A 25,433-nucleotide genomic window follows, 5' to 3' on the forward strand; every position below is an offset into this window, starting at 1 on the left:
CTGTCCTTTTACAGTAGTAGCATGTTACAGCTAATGAAGCTACAGGAACCACCCGTTGACGTGGTTAGCAACTGATTTGAATCGACTGCCACAATGTTTACAAGCAATCAATTTAAAAAAAAAAAAGTCCTTATAGGCTTAGCTGTAGCAACCTGATTTAGCAAACCCCTCCTTTGAAACATGCTAGAAATAACTAAGAACTTTTAACAAAGACTCATGGATAGATTTGAAAAACGGCTGCTGCAGCTGAGTCTTGATCAGTATCTAATTTATGAGAGCCAGATCTAGAGCAGGGGTGTGAAAGTAATTGATTTAATCAAAAATGTGATTCTATGATTTATTTTACAATGCTCCTCTTAATAATTACAGAAAATCAGACAGACATTAAATTCAGTCCTCTGATCTGTCTGGCTCAGTCTGGAAAGTTGGAAGGATTTAAAGAAAACACTTTTAACTGCTTAGCCTCGGAGCAATGTCTGCACCCTGATAAGTTCCTTCCTTCATCCTAAGCCTATCCTTTCTTCCTCTTTTATTGTTCCTAACATCTGTTTGAGTTACACGTGTCTACTTGAACCAGGTGCGGTTGCTACTGGAGTGTTATTAATTATGTGATCAAGCGATCCCACCCTGGGTGTTTACATTAGTTTAAGTATAAAAGCCTATAATCCATAGTTTACGGTGTGCAGGTTTATTTGAGAGTGACTTTCTTTATGAGAACTTTACATACCTCATCGTTGTTGGCCTGGTTCCGAATGAACTTGAAGCCAGGAATGCGCTTCCGCGTGCACACCACTCCGACATCCTCTGAATGCTTGCAGTCAGACACTCCAAAGCCGTTAGACTCACACTGAGCCAGGCTCTTCTCTCCACCAGTGCAATGCACGTTGTCGAGCCAGATGTGGCCTGAAATGGCAAGAGATGAAGATATGTGAAAATGGCAATACGCAGAGATGCAGATTTTCTTTGAAGCACATCCAGTGAGGAGTTTGTTTTGCATTATTTAGTTCAGTTAGAGTGGATGAAGGAGATTAGCATGAGGTTTATATGTGGCCATATTGGGTTTTTTCTGATTATTTTTTTAATAAAAGGAACATCACCTTGTTTACCAAATTGAACTAGAAAGAATAACATACATTTAAATAATCAATATACTGTAGTTTCAACCCTAGATCCGTGTTGTTTTCTACTTTTTGGATGGCAGGACTTCTACTTTTTTTTATGTATGCCCTGATTTTCTCACTGTGGTCTAATATGTTGATTTATCAGACAATTAAATAAAATTCTTGGGACTTGCAGAGCTGAGGTTTCCCTTATAAGGGAACTTGGTTGACATGGGAAGTTTTGTGTAATCCTCTTTGTCGCCATGGTAACAACCAACAGGCTGCTCATCATTGGGACAGTCTCAACACGTTCCTGAACAACATCTTGATCATACCAAGGAAGTAACTGCGTGTCATTTGGTCACGTTGTTTCCTCTTGGCAGACAGATCATTACCCCAAGACTTCAGGAGCTGAATCCAAGTAAGAACCAGCTTGGTCTTAATGGTCTCACGTTTTTCTTAACCATGACTCAGCAGTTCCAGTTGGAATTCATCAGTATTGCTGTGTAATATCTACCATTTGCAGGCCTCATGGGAATGTTCACAAGCCAGTGAATTCAAACTCAAATATTAGCTGTATAGATACTAGCAAATATCAAACGATATCAAATCAAAACCGGTTTCGATACCAAGGCAACAAAAAAAGAAGTCTCCTGCACATGTCTTTGTGCAATTTAGACAGTGCTCTCTATTTCGCCTGTGTCAGCTTATAGTTAAAAATATGACAGAAGATCTCAAGAGTGTTTAACGCTTCGGTACTTTTGGATGCCATTGATTAAAATAAAACCATTTGCATCGTTTTTAAACATGTGGTTTTGAAAGGGAAAGATACTTTTGACAACTTGGTGTCAAGGAAATGACGAAGACTTGACTCCATACAATAAGACTCAGTTGACTCAGATGGCTTACGTTGATGAAAGTTCATACATAAGAAGAATACTCATGAGGAGACATGATTCAACATCACACTTCTGTACTTGTGTCTTGCTTAATAACATCTGCAGAACTTTTTGAAAGGCATCACATATATCCTAAAAGATATTACCATTATCAGGGTCACATTAACCCACCTAAACTAATCTGTGACATCAGTTACACTGGAGCAGACAATAAGTCTACCAAACATCCTTACAGATATCAGGAAGAACAGTTGTCACTCTCTAAGCTGTACTTGGTGTTCTAATAACAACTGAACTCTATCAGGTCTGACTGACATTAGAGAACAGTGAATAAACATAATGATATCTGTACATCATAATCTAAATAACTACAGACATTCCACCACACTTGGGCCCATTCAGTTAAATAGAGCTTTTATGTTCCCTTGAAGTCAACCACATAGACTTAATCTAAAATGAAAACAAACTAGACACAACAGTGTTCCTCGAAAACATTGAAATAATATGCATATTAGTTTGTTGCTCTTGTATTCCGCTTTCTGGTATTTTTTACACATTGCACAAATCTTTTTACAATTGCAAATCATAGTTGTTTAAAGGCAGCTGAGGAGCAGATTCTAACATGCCTGCAGGAAAAACCACTGTGCATCCAAAAAGGATGTCCTCCTACTAGTAAGGTAGTGATGTCTTCAATTAAAAACATTTGGTGGTTTCTTTCACTGGCGTGTAGGTCATCATAATTGGGAATGGAAAATGTGTCTCCAAGAACAGCATGAGAACATGAACATGTACACAGCTAATCTGGCCTTTAACATACTCTGCTTTCATTTTGATCCTCCCACAAGTTAAACATCTACTTGTCAGGAAAAGAAAAAGCTTCTATATTTATCAGCCTTAAACGGTTGGTAATTTTAGTTATAAATGGCTGCATGATATTTCAGAACACATTGAATACTCAGTTTAAACTTCCTGCCCTGCCTGTCACAGCAATTTTTCATCATTCAATGAGACACAAGAGTCTTGTAGTCCACTTTTATAAACATATGTATCTTAAAGCTCCCAAATCTTTAAGCTGCATTGATAACAAGCTGTACAAACAGCTGTGTGATGGCACAGGCAGTGAAGACATAAAACTGCTTATTAATTGCTTTTTTGTACATATTCAAGTTCATATTACTTCATAAATGGGATTCTTGGAGCTGTCGTAATGGGAAGCAAGTAGCTAATTTAATTACTTTGCTTTTGTAGCAGCCTCCTGGATGTGGCCGATGTTCCCGGTGGGAAAACATGTGCTTTTAACGAGGGACACAAACTGACATTCACTAGCAGCAGCCAGCAGCCATCGTTTTTATTGTCAACAATCTCATCAGTGTTTTTTCATTGATGCAGGAATTTATTCAAGACAAAGCAGGAGGAGATGAGATTACGTCTGTGTGTGTCTGGTTGACACACTCAGTGTTTCCACTCACACTACCCTACCCCACCCCCCAACAAGCTCAGACCTGATTGGAGTGTCGAAGTTCACCAATAATGGGGAAACCAGTTCCAGAGGGTATAAGCTGTCAGGCAGGAGTAATTGAGTTCCAAATTCAAGGCTATTAATGGAAAATAAGGAACTGTATTTAAAGATATTCTTCCCTGGTATTGGTGGTTGAACAGCTGAATGTTTGTTGGGATGAAAACTTTAAACTCTTGCCTCACTTATTGGAGGAAAGATTACTTTAATATGGTTCTTGGGGGTTTTGATTCAATTATACAAGTTTAAAATCCGACCCTTAAAATTACCAGGCGCTTGAATGAATAAGATACTAGTTTTCTTACCTTCTCCTTTTCCATACTTGGAAGAGGGCGACCAGGACTCGGCATCAATGAAGCCAAGCTCTCTGCACACCACTTGAGCAGCTTGGATGGTGAAGTCATCATCGCAGACCGTCCCCCACTCTCCATTGTAGAAAACCTCAACACGACCCTCGTAGTGTTTCCGCTTCTCCCCGGCTAGACGTAGTTGGATAACAGGAGTGCCAGAGCTTGGCTGGGCGCTGCACAGCGGCCACATTAACATCAAGGTGGACACAAGAAAGTGGATGGTGATTGGGCGAAGCATGTTGCAGGACAGGGGCAGTGATCTAGTGGGAGAAAAAACACACACACACACACACACAAGGAGGATTAGAAATAGAGGATGTTTAAAAGCTGCGTTGAACTAAAACTAGCTAGAGCTAAAGTAAGAGCTGAGCTTGGTTGTTGATTTTCACATATTTTTATCTCTCAAAAGAAAATATTCAAAATATATCTGATGAACTGACACTTGTTACGTTTACTTTTCTGAACACACAAATAACATCCTCTAATTACAAGAAGAAAAAATCTCCTGCTTAATAAAGCTGACATCTCGGTTGCTGTTATTGATTTTTTTTATCCAAAAAGTATTTGCTTTGGTGTATGTACATCACACACACTAAAATGTTTAAAGCTGTTGATTTCAAAATACACACTTGGACTTTAGGAGGGTGAAACACTTGAATCACTGTGAGCTTTCAACAGTAAATTTGACTCCAAGGTCATTTTTGAAAAACAAACAATTTTAAAAGCATTCAAAGCTGAGAGAACACATTATTGATATATTCACTAAAGCTTTTCAGAGCAAACAATAAAGAATCTCCAGAAGAATTTTCAGGTATCGATAGGCTTTTATGACCATTCTGTTCTGTAGAGTTAGTCAGCCTTAAGTGACAACAAATAAGAGCAGTTCAACCTTTATTTTTGTTTTACAGTTTGCTGTCCAGCGTTTAAAACTTTGACTTAATGGTAACTTCTTCCGAGTCCAAAGAGTTCAACCGTAGGCTGAATATTATCAAAAGACAGGCAGACAGTAATTTGTGGTGTATGTGGGTAGTTCAGTCCATCATTTGAGCGAGTGAGCAGTTTCAGTACAAAGTCTTGTGCAGTAACATTTTGGATTGGCCATCATCAGACTTCCAAGGACCCCTAACTGGCCTCCATGCAACCACAAGTAGAAGCTTGTAAAACACATAGAGAACTCGCCACAGCTTGACAGTATTTGGAGCAAACAGTAATAATCCATTTGACTGCCAGTAAGAAAAATACTGCATTTGGTCTGACAGCCAAATGGAGGAGCAAACGTGGGCTCTTGCAGGGTGGGTGCTGCCCCTCTCGTTTATCTGCTGATCTGTGCCTGGAGGCTGTTTAACCAAGGGTCGGAGGGAAAAGTTGACTCCACCTTAATATTTCATGGCAAACCATGAAAGTGTCAAAGGAGGGAGGGACCAAAAGCCCGGAGGGAGGAATGTTCTTGGAGTTAAGGGAGGGGAGGAAGACAGTGAAAGTAAGGAGACCTCCACGTCTTGAGTCTGGGGGGTGGGTGGGGTGGAGGGGGGGTGCTGTTCTTGCATAGTTGACGTCATAGAAACAGCCAAACAAACTGCAGATTGTACAAGCTTGAAAGGACACCCCTAGAGTGCGCCAGACGCCACTTGTGATCATCTGAAACATCTGGTTCATCTTCCCATGAAAGGAACAAGCTCAGCAGAGGCAAGAAGCAACTTTCAGATGGGTTTTTATATTTACTCTCAGAGTGCCTCTACTTACAGCAGTTAGATTCACAGGATCTGCTGTAAGTTTTAAACTAACCTACAAGGGTTCAGAGGTTACTCTTAAACAGCTTGGAGGGTGCAATCGTCCCTCTGGTCCACACCTGTCAACTTCATATAGGCCTAATGGTTTATGAAAAGTGAACACTTCTTTTGAATCTGTTGGATGTATGTTATATATAACACAGTTTACAAAACCAGAGGAGACACATCCACTTTCCTGCAGAGGAATGTTAACAGTTTACACTTTAATCAGGCTCAAAAACTTGATTTCTACCTATAGCAGCTTGTAAATGGATTGTTACTCAATAACTCCAGTTTCTGGATCAGAAACTTTGCCTATACCAGCTTGTAGCCTTTGTGACTGTTGCAGAGAATTTTACACATGAAGTCTTGCACAAGAGCAAAGCTGCCAAACAATAAGTGAAAGCTCTAGCCAAGATTGTCAAATCCAGGGAAAAACCCGAAGTTCCACATGCTGAATTTATTTCTCTCTCAGTCAAAGCCAATGCTCTTACAGTGTGTAGCCCATTGTTCTTTTTGGAAAAGAATTAATCAAAAATGAAGTGCCTGTTAATCCTTGAACAACACTGATTCCAATACTGACATGGAGTAATAAAAAAAATGTTTGCTTCTCATGGAATCATGATAATATCAGTAGGCCTATGAGAGCGACATGAAGAGCTTAGTGATGATTATTCTGTTCAACATTTAGGTAATAACTATGCTAACTTTAACCAGCAGCGACACTAAAATAGCAGACAAATAGAAAATAGAAAACCAAAAATATAACCTTTAAACGAGACAAATGCCAATTTTTTTTTAACATCTTCTAGAGGAACTTTGCTGTCTTAATGTTTTACACACTTATGAAATTGCGAAACAACTTCACAACAATGGAGGACAAGCCTGAGATATGCATATAGTAGCCTGATAGTTTATAAAGTGAAATAAAACACTTACTTTGACAGGCGGAAAAAAGCAGCACAGCCTTTCCAAGAACAGACCCTGAGGTTTCCAACCTGTTGCAGGGGATGAGATGAGAAGCAGCGCTTCTTTGTCCCCTTTAGTACCCCTAACTCTGCTCCCCTCACAGCTGGCAGGCCCGTCCCACTCATCGGCAAACAGAGTAGCCAATCAGAGTTCGCCTCAGCATCCTGGACCCGCCCACTCCTGCTCAATCACCAGGGTTACAAAAACAGTTCACATGAGCTGAAAGTAGACTGCATGTGTGGGTTGTGAAACACTTAAAATCTGTATAACTTTTATTTACTGAAATATAGGCATAATGGCTAACAAGTGACAATGATAAGATAATGATGTATCTTTACATTTTTTAATCAAAAGGTTATTATATGATTGTCTTCTGAGGATATTCCCTTGTTTTTACACATATGTTAAGTGTACCCTAGTTTTGATGCAAAGGGCGCACTCAGTTAAGACAATATAATGTCATAAAACAATATAATGTGTTCAAAGTTCAAGATGTGAACATCAGGAAATGGCCCCACATTCTAAAACATCACAAAGTCAATGCACATTAAGGTTGGCTGTGAACTGTTTTCTACAATTAACACTGAAATGAAGGTGTGTAAGAAGGCTAAGTGATATAGGGTCCTTGGTCGGTGTCCTTAAAGTTAAATCAACATTATCATTGATATTCAAATGTAATCAAGTGACTGCTGTAACGTGTTAGAGCTGATTTAATTGAACATCAACTCTTGTGACTCTATTAGTTTTTGCCTCCCGTTAGATGTATCATTGTTTATCCATACTCACGAGAACGGTGAACGAGATTTCTGTCAACCAAGCCCATCTAAATCCACTTGATATCTTCACATCATGCTATGACTGACATTATGGACAAGTTTAATGACAGGCAAACAAAACAAATCAAAAGAGACTGAATAACTGCATTTCTGTGATGTCTATAGGACCCTCTGATTCATCTGGTTTGAAAATCTCTCCTGAAGGTCTCAGCAGGACAGGGTCTGTGTTTGAGGTGCAGCTGTGTATCAGGACACCACCATGTGGTGAAAAGGTGCAACAAAGACTTACCCTGGGTAAGTTAGGGCAGAGTAAATGGAAAAATTGATAAAAATCTTAAAAATATGTCAAGACTGTACCTGTATTTAAAAACATAGAGCTATATACACACAACATGTAAGTTAATTTAAATAACCTAAGTGATAGGCCTATTAAAAGAAACGTAACTGTCTAATAATTCTAATCATTTCACCATCACCATGCATGTTTATTTTTTAAACATCTAATGCATATTCATAGCAGATCTAGGAATAGGGTGCTGATCAAGTATCACATTTTTAGATTTCTCTACAACCAGGTTTGGTTCTGCCAGTGTTTGTTTTACATGTAGTCAATTAGTAACAGTCATCCTCCTCCTGTGCTTTCATGTTCTACTGTTCATTTAGAGTAAATTTGCTTGTCTTTTCTTTTTAAACCAATACAAAATATGAAGCACATCTCCTGAGTACAGGAAGTTACAACCAGACTGAACACTTAAGAGCAAGTGTAACACTGGTAGGAGTCCCAGTTTGTGATTTAATCCACTTAGATGTGATTTTTCATTTTAATTTGGTTTTATAAATTTACCTTAAAATGTTTAGAAATTGACATCTGCTTACAAATACTGCCAAGCCGCTGTGGTGGATTAGTCCACATGAACAGAGACAGCTTCGGAAAACTTTTATGACTACATTGTTTTATCACACTGCCGGAAGAAAACTGCAGGCCATTGACTCACAAACAAACTGCCACTAATGATGTGTTTAAAAAAAGAGACAGTACATGGGATGCAGAAGCAAGAAAACAAGGATGAAGTTTGGCCTCTGGCTGACCTGTAGGAATAACAGTGTTTGAGTTTACCTCTGTTTATGCTCAGGGCTTACAGCAACAGTAAACTCGGATACAACAAAGATGTTGTTTGTTTCAAATGTGAAAGAATTCAAGCAGAGACGGAAACTTAAGTAACACTCAATCTTTACCATTTATTCAGAAATGCACAAAATATATCCATTAACATACAATCTGTGTATACTTATTCCTTACATTTTACAAATACTCTCATGATAAAATATAAACATTTACACATGGTGTACTGTGACAATGAACTTGCATTAAAAAGCACCTTCAGACTAATGTAACAGCACTACAGGGACACATACAAACCAGTCTTATTTTAAAGTGATATTTGGCAAATGATTGTGCTGATGAAAAAGAAGATTTACATTTGAAACACTTCTGTCTAAAAGTGCACTTGAGTGCTCCTTCAGGTTCAATCACACCAGAAAATGCTGATGTTAGCAAAGGAGATGTTATTTCATGCTTACCAAAAACAAAGAGCTTTGCCTTATAAAGTAATGTGGCTGAAGTATGCCCATTTATAAACTGTAACCTGCAAACCCATGATGGTTAACTATTGTTCAGAATACTTTGATCATCAAAGATATATTTTCATATGACACTTTGGCAAACAGAGTTTGGAAACAACAGTTTTACAAAATAGAGGCACAGCAGCAACATTTGGACTCCAAGATCAAGTATGAATACAGTCAAATATACAGTATATCTACATGGCAGGGACAGAATGTGTTTCTAACTTTTCAACACTCAAACACAGAATGAGGAAATCAAACATGGCACCTGTTTGAATAATACAGAATAATAAGAGCAGATTTCACTACTCCAGTTTTAAACTGATCTTAAGTTCCAACCAGCACTGTCAAACCATCAAATTACTAAAAATAAAGAAAATCATTTAGATTGTGATTAATTTAAATGCTCTTCATATCAACAATCCCGTTGATTTTTGGGGGGCATATTGGTCATGAAATCCAAACTGCAGGACTGAGAACTTTATCACATGTTGTTTATGTGACCTTGTGTTAAAAAAGCCAAAGACTACATGTGAAATCATTTGACTAATATTACAGAAGAAGACAACCTGCAGATCTAAAAAAAAAATCTGCATCCAAAAAGAAATTGGAGAAGGAAAATGTAAAGGCAAGAAAAACAAATCCTACATGATCTGTTCAGGCACTGGATTAAGAAAAGTGTTCTTTCATTAAAGGCTTTATATGCGATTTTTCACACTTAAATATAATAGAAATCAAGTTTATCCTCTGAAAATAACTCTGAGTCATGACTGTCTACAATGAGTGTAACACCCGAGTCCCACTGTCTGTGATGCGTTTCCTGAGTCCTATCTTCAGTTTGTTTACATCGACAGGACAGCAGGCCGACTTATCCCCTCGCTTATAAAAGTTGTTTAATTGAGGGACTAGAGAAAAGAAGAATAACATACTGTACTCACTGCTTAACTGTGTTTCTAGATCACAGTCATTTCATGTAAATTTACATGCAGTGTGAAGATACGAGCATAATAAAGATCGCTTGCATTAGCATGCTAACACAACAATGCAGCGCAAGTTGTTTTGGTTTCATGCTGGTGCTCAAGGGCGACATCTGCTGGATCAAAAAAATCACATATAAAGCCTTTAAACTGTATCATCAGCAGTTACACACAGAGAAAACACACTGCTAAAGATGTCCGTGCTCTGTCCCAAAAAGTGGCAATGTGAATTTTTAAAGAAACATACTTAATTTTATTTTTTGATGTATACACCTTTCAAAGAAGAGGGTCAACTTCTAAAAACGGATCATCTATAACATTACCTTTACTGTGCACCCAGAACCAAAGCTCCACATGTCATGGCACTTCTCCTTTAAATGAATCAAAATACTTTGTCATGATCATTTTGTGCTTCTTCAAACTGCCACTACACGATCAACACATTGATCACATATTGTTCTGGTTTCACTTTTATGTTTTATAAAAAAGAGCGATTGCAGCCATTCTCTGTTTAAATGTATGAAAAATAAAATCAGAAAGAAAGAAAAGTTGTCATGTGTTTGACCGTGATACTGTACAGAATTTTACATCTTTAAAGTTGATGAAAGGCCTCTTATCCTGTTCCCAGTTTGGTGATCAGTTCGTCGCAGATCTTAGTGAGCTCCTCGATTTCTTGATTCTGTGAGAGACGGCGAGACAGTGTAAGAAGCAGAGGGTAATGCAAAAATGACAGAAGAGAAGCACCAATTTTTACAGTTATCATCTAAAGAGGCGACGTCCGGAAGAGCAAAAAACTGCAGTTCCTCGAGTGTCCACTTGAGGCTGGCTCACAGTCCAATTTCTACATTTGTTATAAAAATATATATACAGCCTGGTTTAGAAAATAAATATATTAGGTCTGACTATCTCAAAATGTAACAGCACACACAGGTTTTTTTTTTATCACAATCATCTCTTTTGATTATATCGACTTGTGTCCTCAGCTCCAGCTCTTTGTCTATTACTAGGTTTACACAAAGTTAGTTTGAGACAGCATTTCCAACATGGCGACCACCATCGATGGGCTTCGAAAGTCCGCTTCAAAAACCAATGGGTGACGACACTGAGACTTCATCCATGTTTATATAACAAATGGTATCATCTAAGTCTTTGAATCTGTAGGCAGGGATCTGTGCATCTATTGCAGATTTTAAACTTTAACTCTGCACTGTAACTTTTAACTCTTTTTATATTTTTACTTTATTTATTTCAATTAATTTCATTTGAATTATTTTTATTTGAACATATCTTCAGATTTAATAATTTCATAAATGTTCTATTTTAATGTTTCTTTTCTTTGTTGTGGTGCTTTTGATGTCTTGTGTGAAGCACTTTGAATTGCCTTGTTGTTGAAATGTGCTATATAAATAAACTTGCCTTGCCTTGTAGCAGACGCAACTTTTACACTAACAAGCTAATCCACTGTGCTGTTCTCAACAAGAAGAACGAAAAATGTTTCTCATTTTTATACAAGTGCAACAAGTAAAAAGCTGATAAGTCGAGAATTGCATCCCTTTCACTAATGGAGACTATAATAAGGGACAGAAAAACAGAGGTTTTGGTATTGGAGAAGTGTATAGGTACATTAGTCTTCACCTTGGAAAACTACAACACTTTAATCCTTTCAGTGAAATAAACACACAGACAAATCTTACATGTGATAATATTGCAGTCAGCCTACCTTTTGAAGGACAGCTCTCTCAAGTGACTCCACTTTCATCTGCTCCTTCCTCAAGCTTGCGTTGAGTGCGACACCCTCAGAGTTGGCTTTGGCGCGTACCTGTGCTATATCCTCATTAGCCCTGTTGGAGAGGGAGTGAAGAAGATGATAGGCCTTGCAATGCAAATAGGTTTTCAGGATTAACAACAGGTCTTGTGAATCGTCTAAAGAGAGTCAGAAACTGCAGAATTGGAAGCTTACTTATCCAGTTTCTCCTCAGCGTGCACCTTGAGGGTTTGATATCTCTGCTCTTCCTGCTTGATCCGCATCAGGTAGTCCTGCGCACACTTCTTCAGCACCTCCTCATTCTGGAAAGATAAAAAGAAAATGGTGATTTTTCTATTAGGTGATTTTGGTTTGCATAGCATGTCTTGACATTCAAATTGAAGCTCTGCTGACCTTTTTAAAGCCCTCCAGGACTCCCTTCATATTCTCGTACCTCCTGAAGAGGTCAGCAAAGGAGCGCTCCACAGAGTTGAGGTCAGCTATTGCCTGATCTCTCTCTAAAGTCAACTGCCTGACAGACTTACTGCTGGACACAGTCTTCTGCTGCTGCTCATCCTCTGGAATCAACAGAGGAGTCAGAGTATTAGATTTTAATGAAGCAAGAGGCCTTGCTCTGTGGCTTTTTAGAAATAGTCATTTGTTATCCTACAATTGGTTTTGTATCTTTAAGCTGTTAATGCTGTGTGTAAAAGAAAGCACGAGCCTAGAGGATACTTTTTGTGTGTTGACGTCCAGCTAGGCTTGAAACTTTTACATGTTTTTATAAAAAGCAGTAGTTCTTCAAATGTAATAAATTACAACAGGATAGTGACCCAAATCAAACGAAAAAAAAGCAAAACAAGCTATGTGCAGTTTTTATAACTGTGTCTTGTGTCTTACAGCAGGATTGATTTGTTGTTTTTTAAATCATTTATTTTAGGAAACCTTTTACATAAACCTGACAGAGACTGCAGATGACAAACTAGTCTTTGGCTATTTAACCTAAAAATCATGTTAATGTAACATCTTGGACTATCCATTCTCAAATAAATTTTAATAATAAATAACTATTTCTCACTGCAAAGGTGAGATTCCTGAAAAGTTCAACAGATCTAGATCTCATGTTTAAATATTTTAGGACCTCTATGTTGCATCACAGGGCTGGCAGAACTTCACAAGGGTCGCTACAGAATGCTTTCTGGTGCTTTTGGCCAATAGAAGAAATCATGTCAATAAATTTGGTCCGAAATCTTTTTTTTTCCAAAAAATATTTCCAGATGTATCAACAGAAAAGATCTACACTTAATCAACTTTGACAATGATGTTTACACCCAAAGAATGAAGCTGCAGGGCTAAACCTAAACTTAAGTACTACAACAGGCACTACACAATGTGCCAGACATGACAGTTGCGATAAACATTTGATGTGCATCCTTACATTGACACAATGTTCACTCCACTGCCAAAAAAACAGTGTGTATGTAGAACGCCTTCTTATAATATAAAATAATACATAATATATAAGAAGATATAAGGAGGCTTCCTGCAGCAATAACATTCTTCACCCTTCTGTATTTAAAAAAAAAATGTATGTAGAAAATATGACCACCAGGTGGCCGCAACTCACCAATCATCTGTGCAACTGTTTTCTCATATTCTGCAACTATTGTCCTGTCGAGATTAAAGCAGAGTTAACCACTCGTCTATGTTTTTCTAAATTATTCAGATGTTGTTGTTTTTTTCACAATTGTGCCACAATATCTTAAAATATGCAGCTAGGCTTTTAAGAAACAGTGATGCTTTATACCTCATCTCCAAAACCTCGGCTCTGCTCTCTTCGTATTTCCTCTTCCACTCATTGACCTCTATCTCTTTAGTGATGATCTGATTGGAAGACGGGATGTCAATTTCCAGGTATAGAAACATAAATGCATAACGCTGTGAAGGCCTTATTTGTGATTGTGTGGCAGTGATGTACCTCTTCTCTGATCAGGGTGAGCACTGCGGCCTTGTCCATCTCACTCAGCGGCATGTTGTCCTGAGACAGAGCTGCTACGCCTGTGGTGTCGCTGAGCGCCACCTTTTCTTTTTGGCTCATGGACACCTCACTCTGCAGATCATGCTGAAAGCATAGTGTATGTTTAGTTTGAGATCTGACAAAAACATCCACGATCTTTACATTTTGTGAGGAGACTTATGGTCACTAATCGCTTCAGCTGCTGATTTTACTTTCCGCAAGGAGTGTTCTGTGAAAACAGTTTTCAACTTCATTTATTCTGTTCAGCAAGCCTCAGGATAACCTGAAGGTGCAAGTGTGGTTCTCTAAGACAAAAACTGTGTGAGTCACAACTTTTAAAATGTATGATGGTAAAATAGCAGGTGATAAGTCAGCAACCAGTATAAGAATTTAAAATAGTATTTTGGCTTTCCTATTTGAGATATAGCACAATAAGTGCAAAACAAGCTGGTAATGTTGAATTATTCATATAGGCATCCCTCTCTGTGTTCTCTATAGTCCACTTACCGTCTCATCCTTCAGACTGCAGGGATCCTTCTCTTCAAAGTGATCTGACGTCTTAAACTCAGCACCTTTGAGGAGAAAAGAAAAAGTACATAATTGATTTAGAAATGTTAATTTAACTTATGAGGTATACCTAAGAAACAAAAAAAGAAACAGATCAACAAAGAAGGCTATCTGTCAAAAGCTTACCTGAGCCTCATTTCTCTTTGAATCGTCTTGATTCCAAGATAAGAAAATGTTGTTTTATACCTGCAACACTTGCCACAGACTGGTTTTTAAACCCAACTGTGTGAAGCATTTGTTTAGAAGTGTTATATTTTTAACTTTCTATATCCAGGACAGGTGTTTTGCTGTGCAAGCTTGCTCTATTTTTCTCCTCCTCTCGACGGTTGTTTTTCCTTCTCCAATAGTCTAACAGAACTTCTTATGTTACAGTCTCAGTCTCCTTGTTGTCATTTTACAGTTAGGCATTCCTCTGATCATAAATAGAAAAAAAGGAGCACACTCGACAATAGATAACGTTTCAGGTTCACGACTGCAACAAGGCTAAAAAAAGAGACAGAAAAGTCAGCACACTGAAAGCCTAGTGCTGAAACGTGTCCATTGCTGTCTTGTACGCTGCTCTTACCCAGATAGAGAAAACTTGAAAGACATTTAGTGTGCTGACTTTTCTTGTCTCTTTGTTCCTCTGACCATGGCTACATCCTGAACACCTCATGCAAACACTTAACCTAAATAGATTATCTATAAAATAATACTCAATAAAAAGAAAATGTCTTAAAAAGAATCAAACATAAAGTTAGAAAGTTAGAAGGAATCAAACAGACCACATGTTATCAGTATCATTTAGTCTACTTGTGCTGTTTGCTTCACATCATAAAACATGCAGTGCTTCATGAACAGATAACAAAGAACAGAAAGTCCTTCCACTGAAGTCTAAATGAGCTCTAAACACTCGTTCTCTACATGAAAGGGTTCCAGCACATACCATCCAAAACAGACTTCTCAATGATCGGCTGTATCGTGGCAGATGCTTTGAAGCATTCAGGTTCCTCTCTCTCCTCCTCGCTGTCTATTGCTGGACCCATGATGCCTGTGGAAGCAAGCTTCTCCTCATCTGTGGCGTGATGAACCCGCTGAGTGATCTCTGGCGTCTGAACCACCACCTCGTCCTCCTCCTAGAGACAAGATTCAACAGGTTTAACATCAATCCTGGGTTTTTCATTTAAAAAATCATGCTGAGTAAATGAAAATACTTCTTCTTTTTAAAAGAAAAGAAAATAGTACAGTTGTAGAGCTGAAATGTTGATGAGCATTGAGTGTATACAGTACTTTTTATACATAAAAGTCACTTAAAACAATCGTTGAGATATCACCAATTTTTTTTTTATAATGGTGGGGTGGTCACAACAATAGTTTGCCTTGACAATCTGTGTAACAATAAGTCAACTCTTGTATCTATTACATCTTATCAGAGGTGATAATGTGGAGGGCACACAGGAGCAGCTCTCTAATAATGGACTGCAGATGGATAAGTCACAGATCTGTCATCATGCCAAACAGGCACTGCAGAGACACTGCTGATGCTCCTGTCAGCTTGTGTTACCATGTTTATGTGTGTGTTCGTGTGTGTGTGTGTGTGTGTGTGTGTGTGTGTGTGTGTGTGTGTGTGTGTGTGTGTGTGTGTGTGTGTGTGTGTGTGTGTGTGTGTGTGTGTAAAGAAGCGAGGCCAAAGTGTGCGACAGCTGCTGAATAATGGACATTGCGGCGTCACTGCAGTAAGGTGAAACATTTTGGCCTGACACAACACTCTCACACAAAGTCACACGGTACCTTATTGCACACATCGAGCACCAAGGACTGGCTCTCGTCATACTTCTGAACTTTACAGGAATTCCTACAAGGCAAGCACATGATAACAACAAAACCGTCAGAATATAGAGATTCAGAGATTCAGATTTAGCATTTCCTTAGATACTTTAATTTCTTCCCTCTCATATCTATAACAGATATATGTGCCAGACCTCTGGAAGGGACACAAGACGGTTCAAATGACCTTGCAGATGTAGCAGGGGATGCTTTTTGAGGTGAGGTGACACAGAGGCAGACATTTATTTCCCTCACGTTCTCCCTAAGCACTGCAGTTCTAACGCAGCACGTGCCACGATGAGTGTAAAATGGAAAGCAAGCATGCAATGGGGAAAAAAAAGAGCGTCTATAGAGAGAGAGTACTTACAACAGAAAACAGAGAAACTTGACTTGTTCAGATGTCCTGAGGCCAAGAGTGGAGGACGAAAGCAGAGTTTTGGGGGGTTGCACAACAGACAGGAAGAGGAGGGATGAAGGATGAGGGGGGTATTGATGAAGAAGATGAAGAACAGAGAAAGGAGAGTGTGTGAGTGACTACAGGGTTCAGCTCAGCATGTTAGAATCTCAGCAGATAGTTTCAAGTTTGAAAAGAAACACAAGATGCAGATGGACCTGGAAAAACTAAATATAGTGCCGACCACCGACAGCTAGAAGCTCCTTTTGAAAGTCTATATATAACCGGTATGGGAATTGCATCAATGTGCAAGTGTCTGGCATGTGCTTAAAGCATTGTGTAGTATGCATCCAACCATAACAATCATCCAAAGAAATAATGAGTTCTGGAGCAAATTTAAAGAGAATATAGATAACAATGAAATGTGCATTTGTATTTTTGGGGGCAAATGAAACGGAATTGAAAGTTCAGAAGCACAACAAAACATTGACTTACTTGATTGTCCTCTCTTTGCTTTTCTTGGGAATTTGCCTCACTTTCTTCTCCCCTGCTGTCGGTTTGCCTCCATCTTTCACTTTTACCTCCGGCTGTGGGACACTACTGGACGAGTCCTCTGCGCTAAGAGTTTTGGAGGATTTAAAAGGGTCCACAGAGTCGTCCAAGTGATCAGGATCAAAACTGTAGGAGCCCTTAGGTAGCCCAGGAGAGCTGCCACTGCTACCGAATGGATTGAAGTTAGGATCGTCCCACTGACTGGGATCAAAGTTATATGTTCCTTTTTTAGGAATTGGAACGTCGTCAAGGTTCAAAGGTGCGGCAGAGTCTGAAACTGGCAAAGAAGGCTCTGGGGGAAGTTCTGATACCGGTTCTGGTGCTGGTTGAGAATCTGTTTCTGAAATTGTGGGTTCTGGTGCAGGTTTAGAGGAAGCCTCTGATCCTTTGGGCTTCTGCTTCTTAACTGCAAGTTTGCTGATTTTCTTTTTGCCACCTAAGTTCCTCGGAGGCGGCTTGCTGACCGTCTCCTTGTCCAGACCAAACTCCAGCATCACAGGTTTTGGCTCCGATAATGACTCCATCGTCTCTGCTTCTGCTGAAGCTGCTGAATTGGCCTCGCAGTCAGACAATGAGCTACCGAGAGGCTCTAGTCTGGGGAGAGAGCTCGGACCGCAAGGCGGGGGAGAGTTCTGTATTTTAGATCCACCGCTTGTGAAGGGGTTAAAGCTGTCATCCAGCTGGTCAGGGTTAAATTTGTACGAGGCCTGGGGAACAGGAAGTTCTTCTTCCTCATTGGTTTGGGCGAGCTCATTCATAGAGGTCTTCAGCTTCAGCGATGGGGGCTTGGACTTACTGGATTTAGTCTTTTGAACAGGTTCTGATTTTTCCAGGTCAATGCAAACTGGTTCTGTTTTCTGAACAGTGGGCTCTGAAGCTGGTTTGGACTCAGGCTCACTGCTTTGGATTAGGTCTGGCTCCGGAATTTGAGCAGAAGCAGGAGGAGGTGCAGGAGCAGGAGCATGAGCAGGAGCAGCAGCAGAAGGAGGAGCAGGACCAGGAGGAGGTGCAGGAGCATGAGCAGGAGCAGCAGCAGGAGCAGGAGCAGAAGCAGAAGGAGGAGCAGGACCAGGAGGAGGTGCAGGAGCAGGAGCAGGAGCAGGAGCAGGAGCAGAAGCAAGAACTGGAGTCACATCTGTGACAGGATCTGCAACTAGGACAGGGACTGGTGCTTGGTGTGGCTCAGACTTTGGCACTCTGCATTTGTTAGCCGCTTCGGGCATTTCCTTCACTGAGAATGCAGCAGCAGGGTCTGGCACAGAGCTCGAGGCTTCTGGGAGATTCTCTGTTTGCTGCGCTTCCAGTGTCTGGATGTTTACTTCTAGCGGGCCACCCATGGGGACCGTCGGCTCATCCTGACCCATGTTGTGTCTGAGAAAAATATCCTGATCCTCGAAAGGAGCAGTCACTATCAGGTGCTCCTCCTGATCCACATCTGGTCAAAGAAATTAGATAATAAAACATTAACCAGAAAATATATTCATTTTTATAATGATATGGACCTATGGGTCTGAAATAAAGTATAAAGTAAAGTATATTTAAATCAGCATGTACAGTATTTCTGCTGATGATCATCTCTCCAATCAATCTATACTCAGATGTAGGTGATGTCTGATTGGTTACAAGCCAGCCAACTGATCCAGTAACTGCTGTTGCCATGGTGATGTCTTACTATGAGGGCTACAACATTTAAACCAAGTATTTCTCAAGAGAGTAAAAAGAGAGATATGATTTATTTGTTTTGTGAACAACAGGGGACAGAGGTGGTGGTTGTGTAATTATTGCCTCCAGGGAACAGTTTGATACATCACCATATTTCAATACGGCTGTCATACTCCCATATTCCTGTAATATTATGTTGCTAGGATACTAGCACGGCCTGCTGTGTTTCTACCTACTTCCTTTCAGATTAGTGTGTCGCCAGAGTGTCACCCTCAAAGTATTCCTGCAATCCGACATGCCAAGAGAAACATGTTCTCACTAAATCCACCACATGCATATTCAATAGGCAGGTATAAGATTCCTGTTTTTGTTCTCTCACTGTTGTGTTTGTAAAGGCAAAACATGTCAGAGCACGGGGACATGCCACTTAGCTTCCTTGAAATAATACCTCAACCATGGGGTGTAATATAAATTTGATAAACAAATTGTTTTGTTCATCATTTTCTTTCTTGTTTTTAGTATGACTAGTACCACTCTGTTTGTATTGTGTATATTTATGTCGCTTGGTGAGCTGTAAACTGAATTGCTCTACTGGGATATATAAAGTTGTATAAATCTAGAGCATCTTCCTGTGCATTGTAGCTGTTTTTTTTTCAGCCAAACAAACATTTATATTGTGATGTTCTTGAGCTGAAAGCAACATTTAGAATATTTTTTTAAAAACCAAAACATCACAAAACAGTATAAACTGTACATGTATTACCTCAGTGGAGTGGCTTTTACTACATGACAAATACAACACAACACCCAAGTATCAGTGTTATCAATTAAGGTTAACTTTTTGTTTCTATCATAGTCTCTAACCCTGCAATAAATCGTAATAATATTTATCTAAATTGAATAATATACACACTGATGCTGAAGCAGTAACGGAGACTTTGGATGCATTCAGACAAACACAGCCATCAGCATGTTCATGTTGAAGTTTCTTTAGTGGCATTTTAACGAAACGCTGCCGGGATTTTACTCACAGCCGCAGCAGAAGCAGATGTTTGTGGTTGAGTCAAAAGTGAACTCCCTCATTGCTCCATACAGATTAACTTTTACAATGTGCACTTTTGGAAAATCTTCTTTTTTTTTTTTTCTTTTTTTTAACATTAACAATTTAATTTTAGAAAATAAGGAACTGCCCCACATAAACAAATGGCCTCCTACATCTTAAAGAGTCAGATAACAAGCTTTGTTCAGTCCCTCCCTTCACTGTGACCTCTATCAGTAATCAACACAAAACAGGGGGGAACCAAAGCTTTTGTTGAACCTGTTGAATTCCAGAGCAAAGGCCATTCCCACACTGACTCTACTTTAAGCTCCGCCTCTTAGTGATTCAAATGACAGTGATGCTTCTGCCATCATCACACCCAAAATCCTCTTAGGGTGCATACCAGCTCACATACCAAGCATGCAGGATATGTTTAGGTAATCATTAGCCTTAGGTGCCTGTAATAAAACACTGAAATTACACATCTGTATGAGCCATGAGTAGATCCAATATTCTCTTATTGGTACAGTGCTTTAAAAAAAGGCAGGTAAATTCCCCTTTTAAGCTAAACTGCAACAGGTTGGTACATTCCTAAAACAGTCAGACTGCACATGTATCCAATTACTCTGACATGGAGAACCTGACTCCTAGTTCAGACACAGAAGTAGAATTTACAATGCCCGAAAGTTCAAATCACATTTTCTTTAACTAATAACAATGGCTTAGGCGTACGATACATTTAGAATTGTTTTCCCTCTCATTGAAGAGAGACAAACACTGCACCATGATGTAATGTGGGTTCACTCACAATAACATTAAAAGACTCTTGTTTCCATGGCAACTCAAAGAAGGGACCCCCCCGTCTACACTATGTTATGTGTGCTTGAAAAGGCACGTCTTCCAACCTTTTTTAGATTCTGCAATTATAATGAGAACTTTCTGCAACTCCAAGGTAGCGTGTTTACGTCTCAGAGAGTATGCTGACTCTACCTCTGTTTATCTCTCTCTCTCTCTCTCTCTCTCTCTCTCTCTCTCTCTCTCTCTCTCTCTCTCTCTCTCTCTCTCTCTCTGTAAGAGTGTGTCTTTTATGCTCAGCAGTGGCCTCACCAGTTTTGCCTGCATCAGTGTTGTTGTTCTCCAGCTCTCCTGGGATGGTGGGAGGGGCGCGGACAGGAGTTGCTGCTTCAGGAGTGTCAAAATGACCCTCTGAGTCAGAGCTGTGGAGGAGAGACACGGAGAAAGAGAGCATGAAGTTTCCAAATATTCAAAAACATTAGACTGTTGGATGACGGACTGATACTTGCATAACTGAGGAGTAAATGCTGAAACTATGTACACTCAGACAGTTCTAACAGGCAGTGTAACTGTAAACAACACCTGAATAAACAGAACTGCACTTACAGCAAGGACATGTGCTATGTGAGCAAGTACAAGACCATAGTTTCTGTCAGATTTAGAGCACCAGAGTATAAGACAGCGTTTAACAGCCTTTTAAACCTCTTTAAAGTTAATGTGTTCTTTCATGCGAGACAGATGCTCCCTTACAAAGCTGTTTGGAGGGCTGAAGCCAACCATGTTTAGGGTATAAAGATTGAGTAATCGAAAGAGGAAATGAAGCAGCCAACTCCTTCCTGTAACATCAAACCTTTACAGTTTGAGGTATAACACTGAGCAGCATACGAGTTATTTGCACATCCATCTTTAAATAAGATTCAATAACAGTACAACTACATTCTAACATCGTAGTGCAGCGACAGAAAGTGATGTGATCTGATCACTTCAGGGTGCCACATCACACTGTAGTTCAGATATCCACGTGGCTCTGATTCAATAACTGCTGATCAACCTAGAAAGTGTGAACGATTTGTTTACTGAGTTGAAAACAATGGTTGAGATCACATCCGAGCAAACACGAGGAGCAGAGAGACAGTAAGGCATGTGCCATGTTTGTGAGCAATGATTACATCATTAAACTACCTGGCTGTAGTGTTGGGAGTGTGTGCTGCCACAGCAATGAGGATGTACCAGCGAAAACATTCAGAACAGTTTAACCACAGCAAGGCCGGAAACATGTCAGATCAGCTAGAAGACATTTGACATTTCTGCATGCAAACACAAATCCTTGATGCAAAAAAGGAACAGACACGTTTTTCCATCTGCCCTTTTCAACTAATATTCAGAATGTAAGAGGTTCCTCGACCTGACAGGTGGACAACACAAGCACACGTGATCACACATGTGAATATGCAAGTCCAGACAGTGTGAATCACAGTTTTAGTAGTCTCTGGGGCTCCAGCACAACACTTGCCTGCAGCTTAGAGATCTCTCCTCCTCCTCCTCCTCTTCTTCTTCCTCTCCTCTCTCTCCAAATTGCTCCCTCTCTCCGCTGGCCTCCTCCTCTTCCTCTCCACCTCGTACTGCTGTCCATGTCCATTTGGCCCATGACACTGGTGACAGCCAAGACATCCCTCCGTTTCTTTACCAAGAAGGTTCTTCAACCCTCTGCTGATTCAAGTTTTCAGTAGATGGGGTTTCCAGAGTGAGTCTGACAGATCCTTTTTTCTGTGTGTTTCTTCCTCAGATTCCCACACTGCCAACAGCTTTCACATCTTTCCCAAGAGCATTTCTCTTCGTGTGAGTTCTATTTTTCTCATGAAAAGGAGAAAACATGTCTCTTCCGCGCCTATATTTTCATGTGCTTGCTCATAAATTCAAAAGAAATTGCAGCTGCTTTCTCTATCTTCTCTTGTTTTTCCAGTCACGCACCCCTCTTCCTCTGCCTCAGTCGTAGAATACCTCAGCTCTGATCAGCTGGCTTCCCAAATGCTGCTCTCACTCTCTCCTCCTCTGAAACCCCCCTCCAACTGTTCCCCTCCACCTCGGGCCGATCCACTGACAGAAAGCACAGCAAGGGGGGGCAGGAAGCTTGAAGCTCTAAAAACAAAAACAGCTTCTCCGCACTCAACCAAGTGAGCTCCCCTGTGGTCGGAGAATGGTACGTCCCTGTCAAACCGCTCGTGCACTCTGAAGCAGGAGGAGGGAGTCAAAAAAACAAACACAGGAGGAGGAGGAGGAGCTGAACTGTTGGGGCTCCACTGTCCACACTTTATAGCCCAAAGAGGGGATAGGAATGTGGGGCTGGATTTTTAAGCTTTCTCTGCTCCCCCAGGCAGTTTAACAGTTAACTGTCCCTCCCATCCAGTGGCAGGCAAGCATGACCAGGGGAACCAGTTATGTTGGGTAGCCTCAGGAGATCTACCTGGCTGGATTCAATTTGTCTGAGGTAACAGTTCAAACCACAGCGCTGACAGGGAATAATTGCCTTGAATACAATAATAATGGAAGCTTAAACCCCATTGTACCATCTGACACATGTACAATTTTTTTGAAGTCATCAAGGAAAAGGAAATGAAAGAAAGCCTCACATCCCTTCCCATGTTTTGCACAAGAGAATGTTTCTAAATAAACAAATGCTACCAAAATAAAGCCAAAAGACATTAACTTGAGTTAGTCAACAGAGGACTTTCATGTAAATCATCTATGACATGTGAGAGAAACAAACTTCATGAAAAAAACTGCTACAAGTTACAACGACTAAAAATGATCTATTGCTAATATCTGGTTCAGATATTACAATTACATTTTTTTGTGATCAGTGCTCTCAATTTAGTACCCTCTGACCAGTGGTGTTCCCCAGGGCTCCATATTGGGCCCATTGCTGTTGTTTTTTACACACACTATCATACAAAGACATTCAGACTGCAAAGACAGCATTTAAAGTAATTGTCATATGGATCACATCCAGATCTATGTACCATTTAAAAGCATAGAAAAACCTTGTCTTATCTTTAAGAAATCCAGGGCTGGAGGTCCCAAAATGTCCTAAAGCCAAATGAATACAAATCCCAGATTAATTAGTATTTGGTAGTTCCTGGTTAATAAACACTTGAAGAATTAATTTTATTTCATCATTATTATTTTTCTTAATTGCTGTTCACCTATGGGCCACAGTGCATCCCAACATCCAAAGGCAGGTCAATGCATGTTGTTCCTAGGTCTCTTAAGAGTAGAGAATACCAAGCTTTTGCCTGAAATTAACCTAAACCAACCTAAGCTTGCAGAATCAGAGACATACTTTAATAATAAAAATTCAAACTCATCTTTCAAGAAATTGGTTAATGACATGGATAAGTTAATTGAAAATTGTATATTTTATGCCTTGCAGTGTATTTGAGTAAATGCAAATTCACAGACAGGCAAATTCACAGACGTTAACATCGATATTATTAGTAAAGAAAAACTGCCACTTTGAGGTCCTTTACAGGTATTTAAAGTGTGTGCATTTAGGCTAATATGATTTAGTACATTTACAATAAGTCCACCGGGATTGTGTACCTGAGAGTTTTGGTTTTGTGAGCCTATTCATAGAGCCTGATAATGCATCCTCTGTGTATTGTTTTTATAAAACTCTTCCCCCCTCCAGAAGCTCCTTCAAGGTCTGGCTTGGCCATGCAGCAACTAAACTCCTCCCAAATTCCACCAGAGAAGCAGAGAAAATCGTGCCTCAGTCAAGCTCAGAGTTTCCACATGGAACCAGAAAGGGTGGGGTTCGTCCTTTGCCCACTTATTAAAAGTCTGGGTCTGGTGGAGCTTGAGGCGACAGTTAAGGCACAGGGAATCTCTGCTTGCATTTATTATGTTCAAGTAGTAGTCGGGAGGTAGTACAAAGACATTATCACATCTCTCTCTGAGTCAACCTTTTCCTTTATTCTGGGGTTTGTATCTCTTTCTTGTATGTCATTAATAATCACCAGGCTTCTGAAGTCATGAGTCACAGAGGAGAGCTGAGGCTTATTGGAACAAAAGATTATTTTCTACATGCACAGCATAGACAGCCAATAATCCTTCATCAACACGTTCAAATAAGTGATGAAGTAACAACACCTGAGAAAGTCTGACAGAGGTTTGTTTTCCTGCATCTGTAGAAGTTATTTTTCTCCATGTCTGTCAATGAAAAGAGCATTAAACTCTTTGTTTCCACTGAGTTGCTGTTTATTCTGAAGTGCTCTCTGCACCAGTGGTTAGCCAGAGGCCAGTAGGTTACATAAGAAAGGGATCATTTTACCATCTCTAACAGAAAATCACAACTATTTACTCAGAGTAAATCAAAAGAAAAAGAAACATGAGCAACACAAATTTTCTCCACCCAGTTCAAAACACAGTAACAATGCTCACAGACAGCAGCTCTACATCTGCTTGTCTAGTCTAAAAATGGCATCAATAAACATCAGTAGGTACCTTGACGAAGCAGCTGTGTGTTTCAAGATAAAGCCCCATATACTTCAAAGCTGTTCTACCACCACCACCACTACAACTCCTGCCAAGGAGCCTGATGCTCCACCAAAAGCCAAACAAAACTCAAAAGATCTCAGATTTCAAACACACTGGGAGGACAAAAAAAAAGTCATGAATATTGAAAGGAAAGAAAAGCAATCTGGCTCTTTTCTACTATTGTGAAGTTATTCTGAATTGCTCAAACTCTGCCTGTCTCTGTAAAATAAGACTCAAGACACATTTATTTTAAGCCTCAATGTCAGGCCTCACATCCAGTGACAATAGTTATTCTCTGTAACTTCACATATGATTCAGAAGGAATGCAGTGATAACATG

General features: G+C 39.8%; 2 protein-coding genes across 5 annotated transcripts in view; both read right to left on the bottom strand.

Annotated features, from left to right (window-relative positions):
• The window catches only part of loxl2a (lysyl oxidase-like 2a), a 29,590-nt gene extending 22,886 nt beyond the window's left edge, over window positions 1-6,704 (bottom strand). Inside the window, exons 1-3 of the mRNA XM_020633826.3 lie at window positions 6,574-6,704; window positions 3,821-4,125; window positions 728-903 (exon numbers count right to left, since the gene is read on the bottom strand). Coding sequence (XP_020489482.2) covers window positions 728-903; window positions 3,821-4,103 — 459 coding nt within the window. The 5' untranslated portion in view covers window positions 4,104-4,125; window positions 6,574-6,704. The remainder of the gene's footprint in view (window positions 1-727; window positions 904-3,820; window positions 4,126-6,573) is intronic.
• Window positions 6,705-8,593: 1,889 nt separating this feature from the next.
• Window positions 8,594-25,433, bottom strand: part of tacc1 (transforming, acidic coiled-coil containing protein 1) — a 30,744-nt gene continuing 13,904 nt past the window's right edge. For 2 of the 4 annotated variants that reach the window (XM_065955043.1, XM_065955042.1), the window contains exons 2-14: window positions 20,871-20,980; window positions 17,006-18,497; window positions 16,484-16,519; window positions 16,081-16,144; window positions 15,236-15,425; window positions 14,251-14,315; window positions 13,705-13,848; window positions 13,534-13,610; window positions 13,354-13,397; window positions 12,141-12,304; window positions 11,943-12,049; window positions 11,703-11,823; window positions 8,594-10,661 (exon numbers count right to left, since the gene is read on the bottom strand). In XM_065955043.1, coding sequence (XP_065811115.1) covers window positions 10,596-10,661; window positions 11,703-11,823; window positions 11,943-12,049; window positions 12,141-12,304; window positions 13,354-13,397; window positions 13,534-13,610; window positions 13,705-13,848; window positions 14,251-14,315; window positions 15,236-15,425; window positions 16,081-16,144; window positions 16,484-16,519; window positions 17,006-18,426 — 2,499 coding nt within the window. In that variant the 5' untranslated portion in view covers window positions 18,427-18,497; window positions 20,871-20,980 and the 3' untranslated portion in view covers window positions 8,594-10,595. Of the gene's footprint in view, window positions 10,662-11,702; window positions 11,824-11,942; window positions 12,050-12,140; window positions 12,305-13,353; window positions 13,398-13,533; window positions 13,611-13,704; window positions 13,849-14,250; window positions 14,316-15,235; window positions 15,426-16,080; window positions 16,145-16,483; window positions 16,520-17,005; window positions 18,498-20,870; window positions 20,981-22,071; window positions 22,695-25,433 lie in introns of those variants that run through there. The other 2 variants (XM_065955040.1, XM_065955041.1) reach the window with 2 other exon arrangements.

The sequence above is a fragment of the Labrus bergylta genome, chromosome 5, assembly GCF_963930695.1.
Source record: "Labrus bergylta chromosome 5, fLabBer1.1, whole genome shotgun sequence".
Lineage (NCBI taxonomy): Eukaryota > Metazoa > Chordata > Actinopteri > Labriformes > Labridae > Labrus > Labrus bergylta.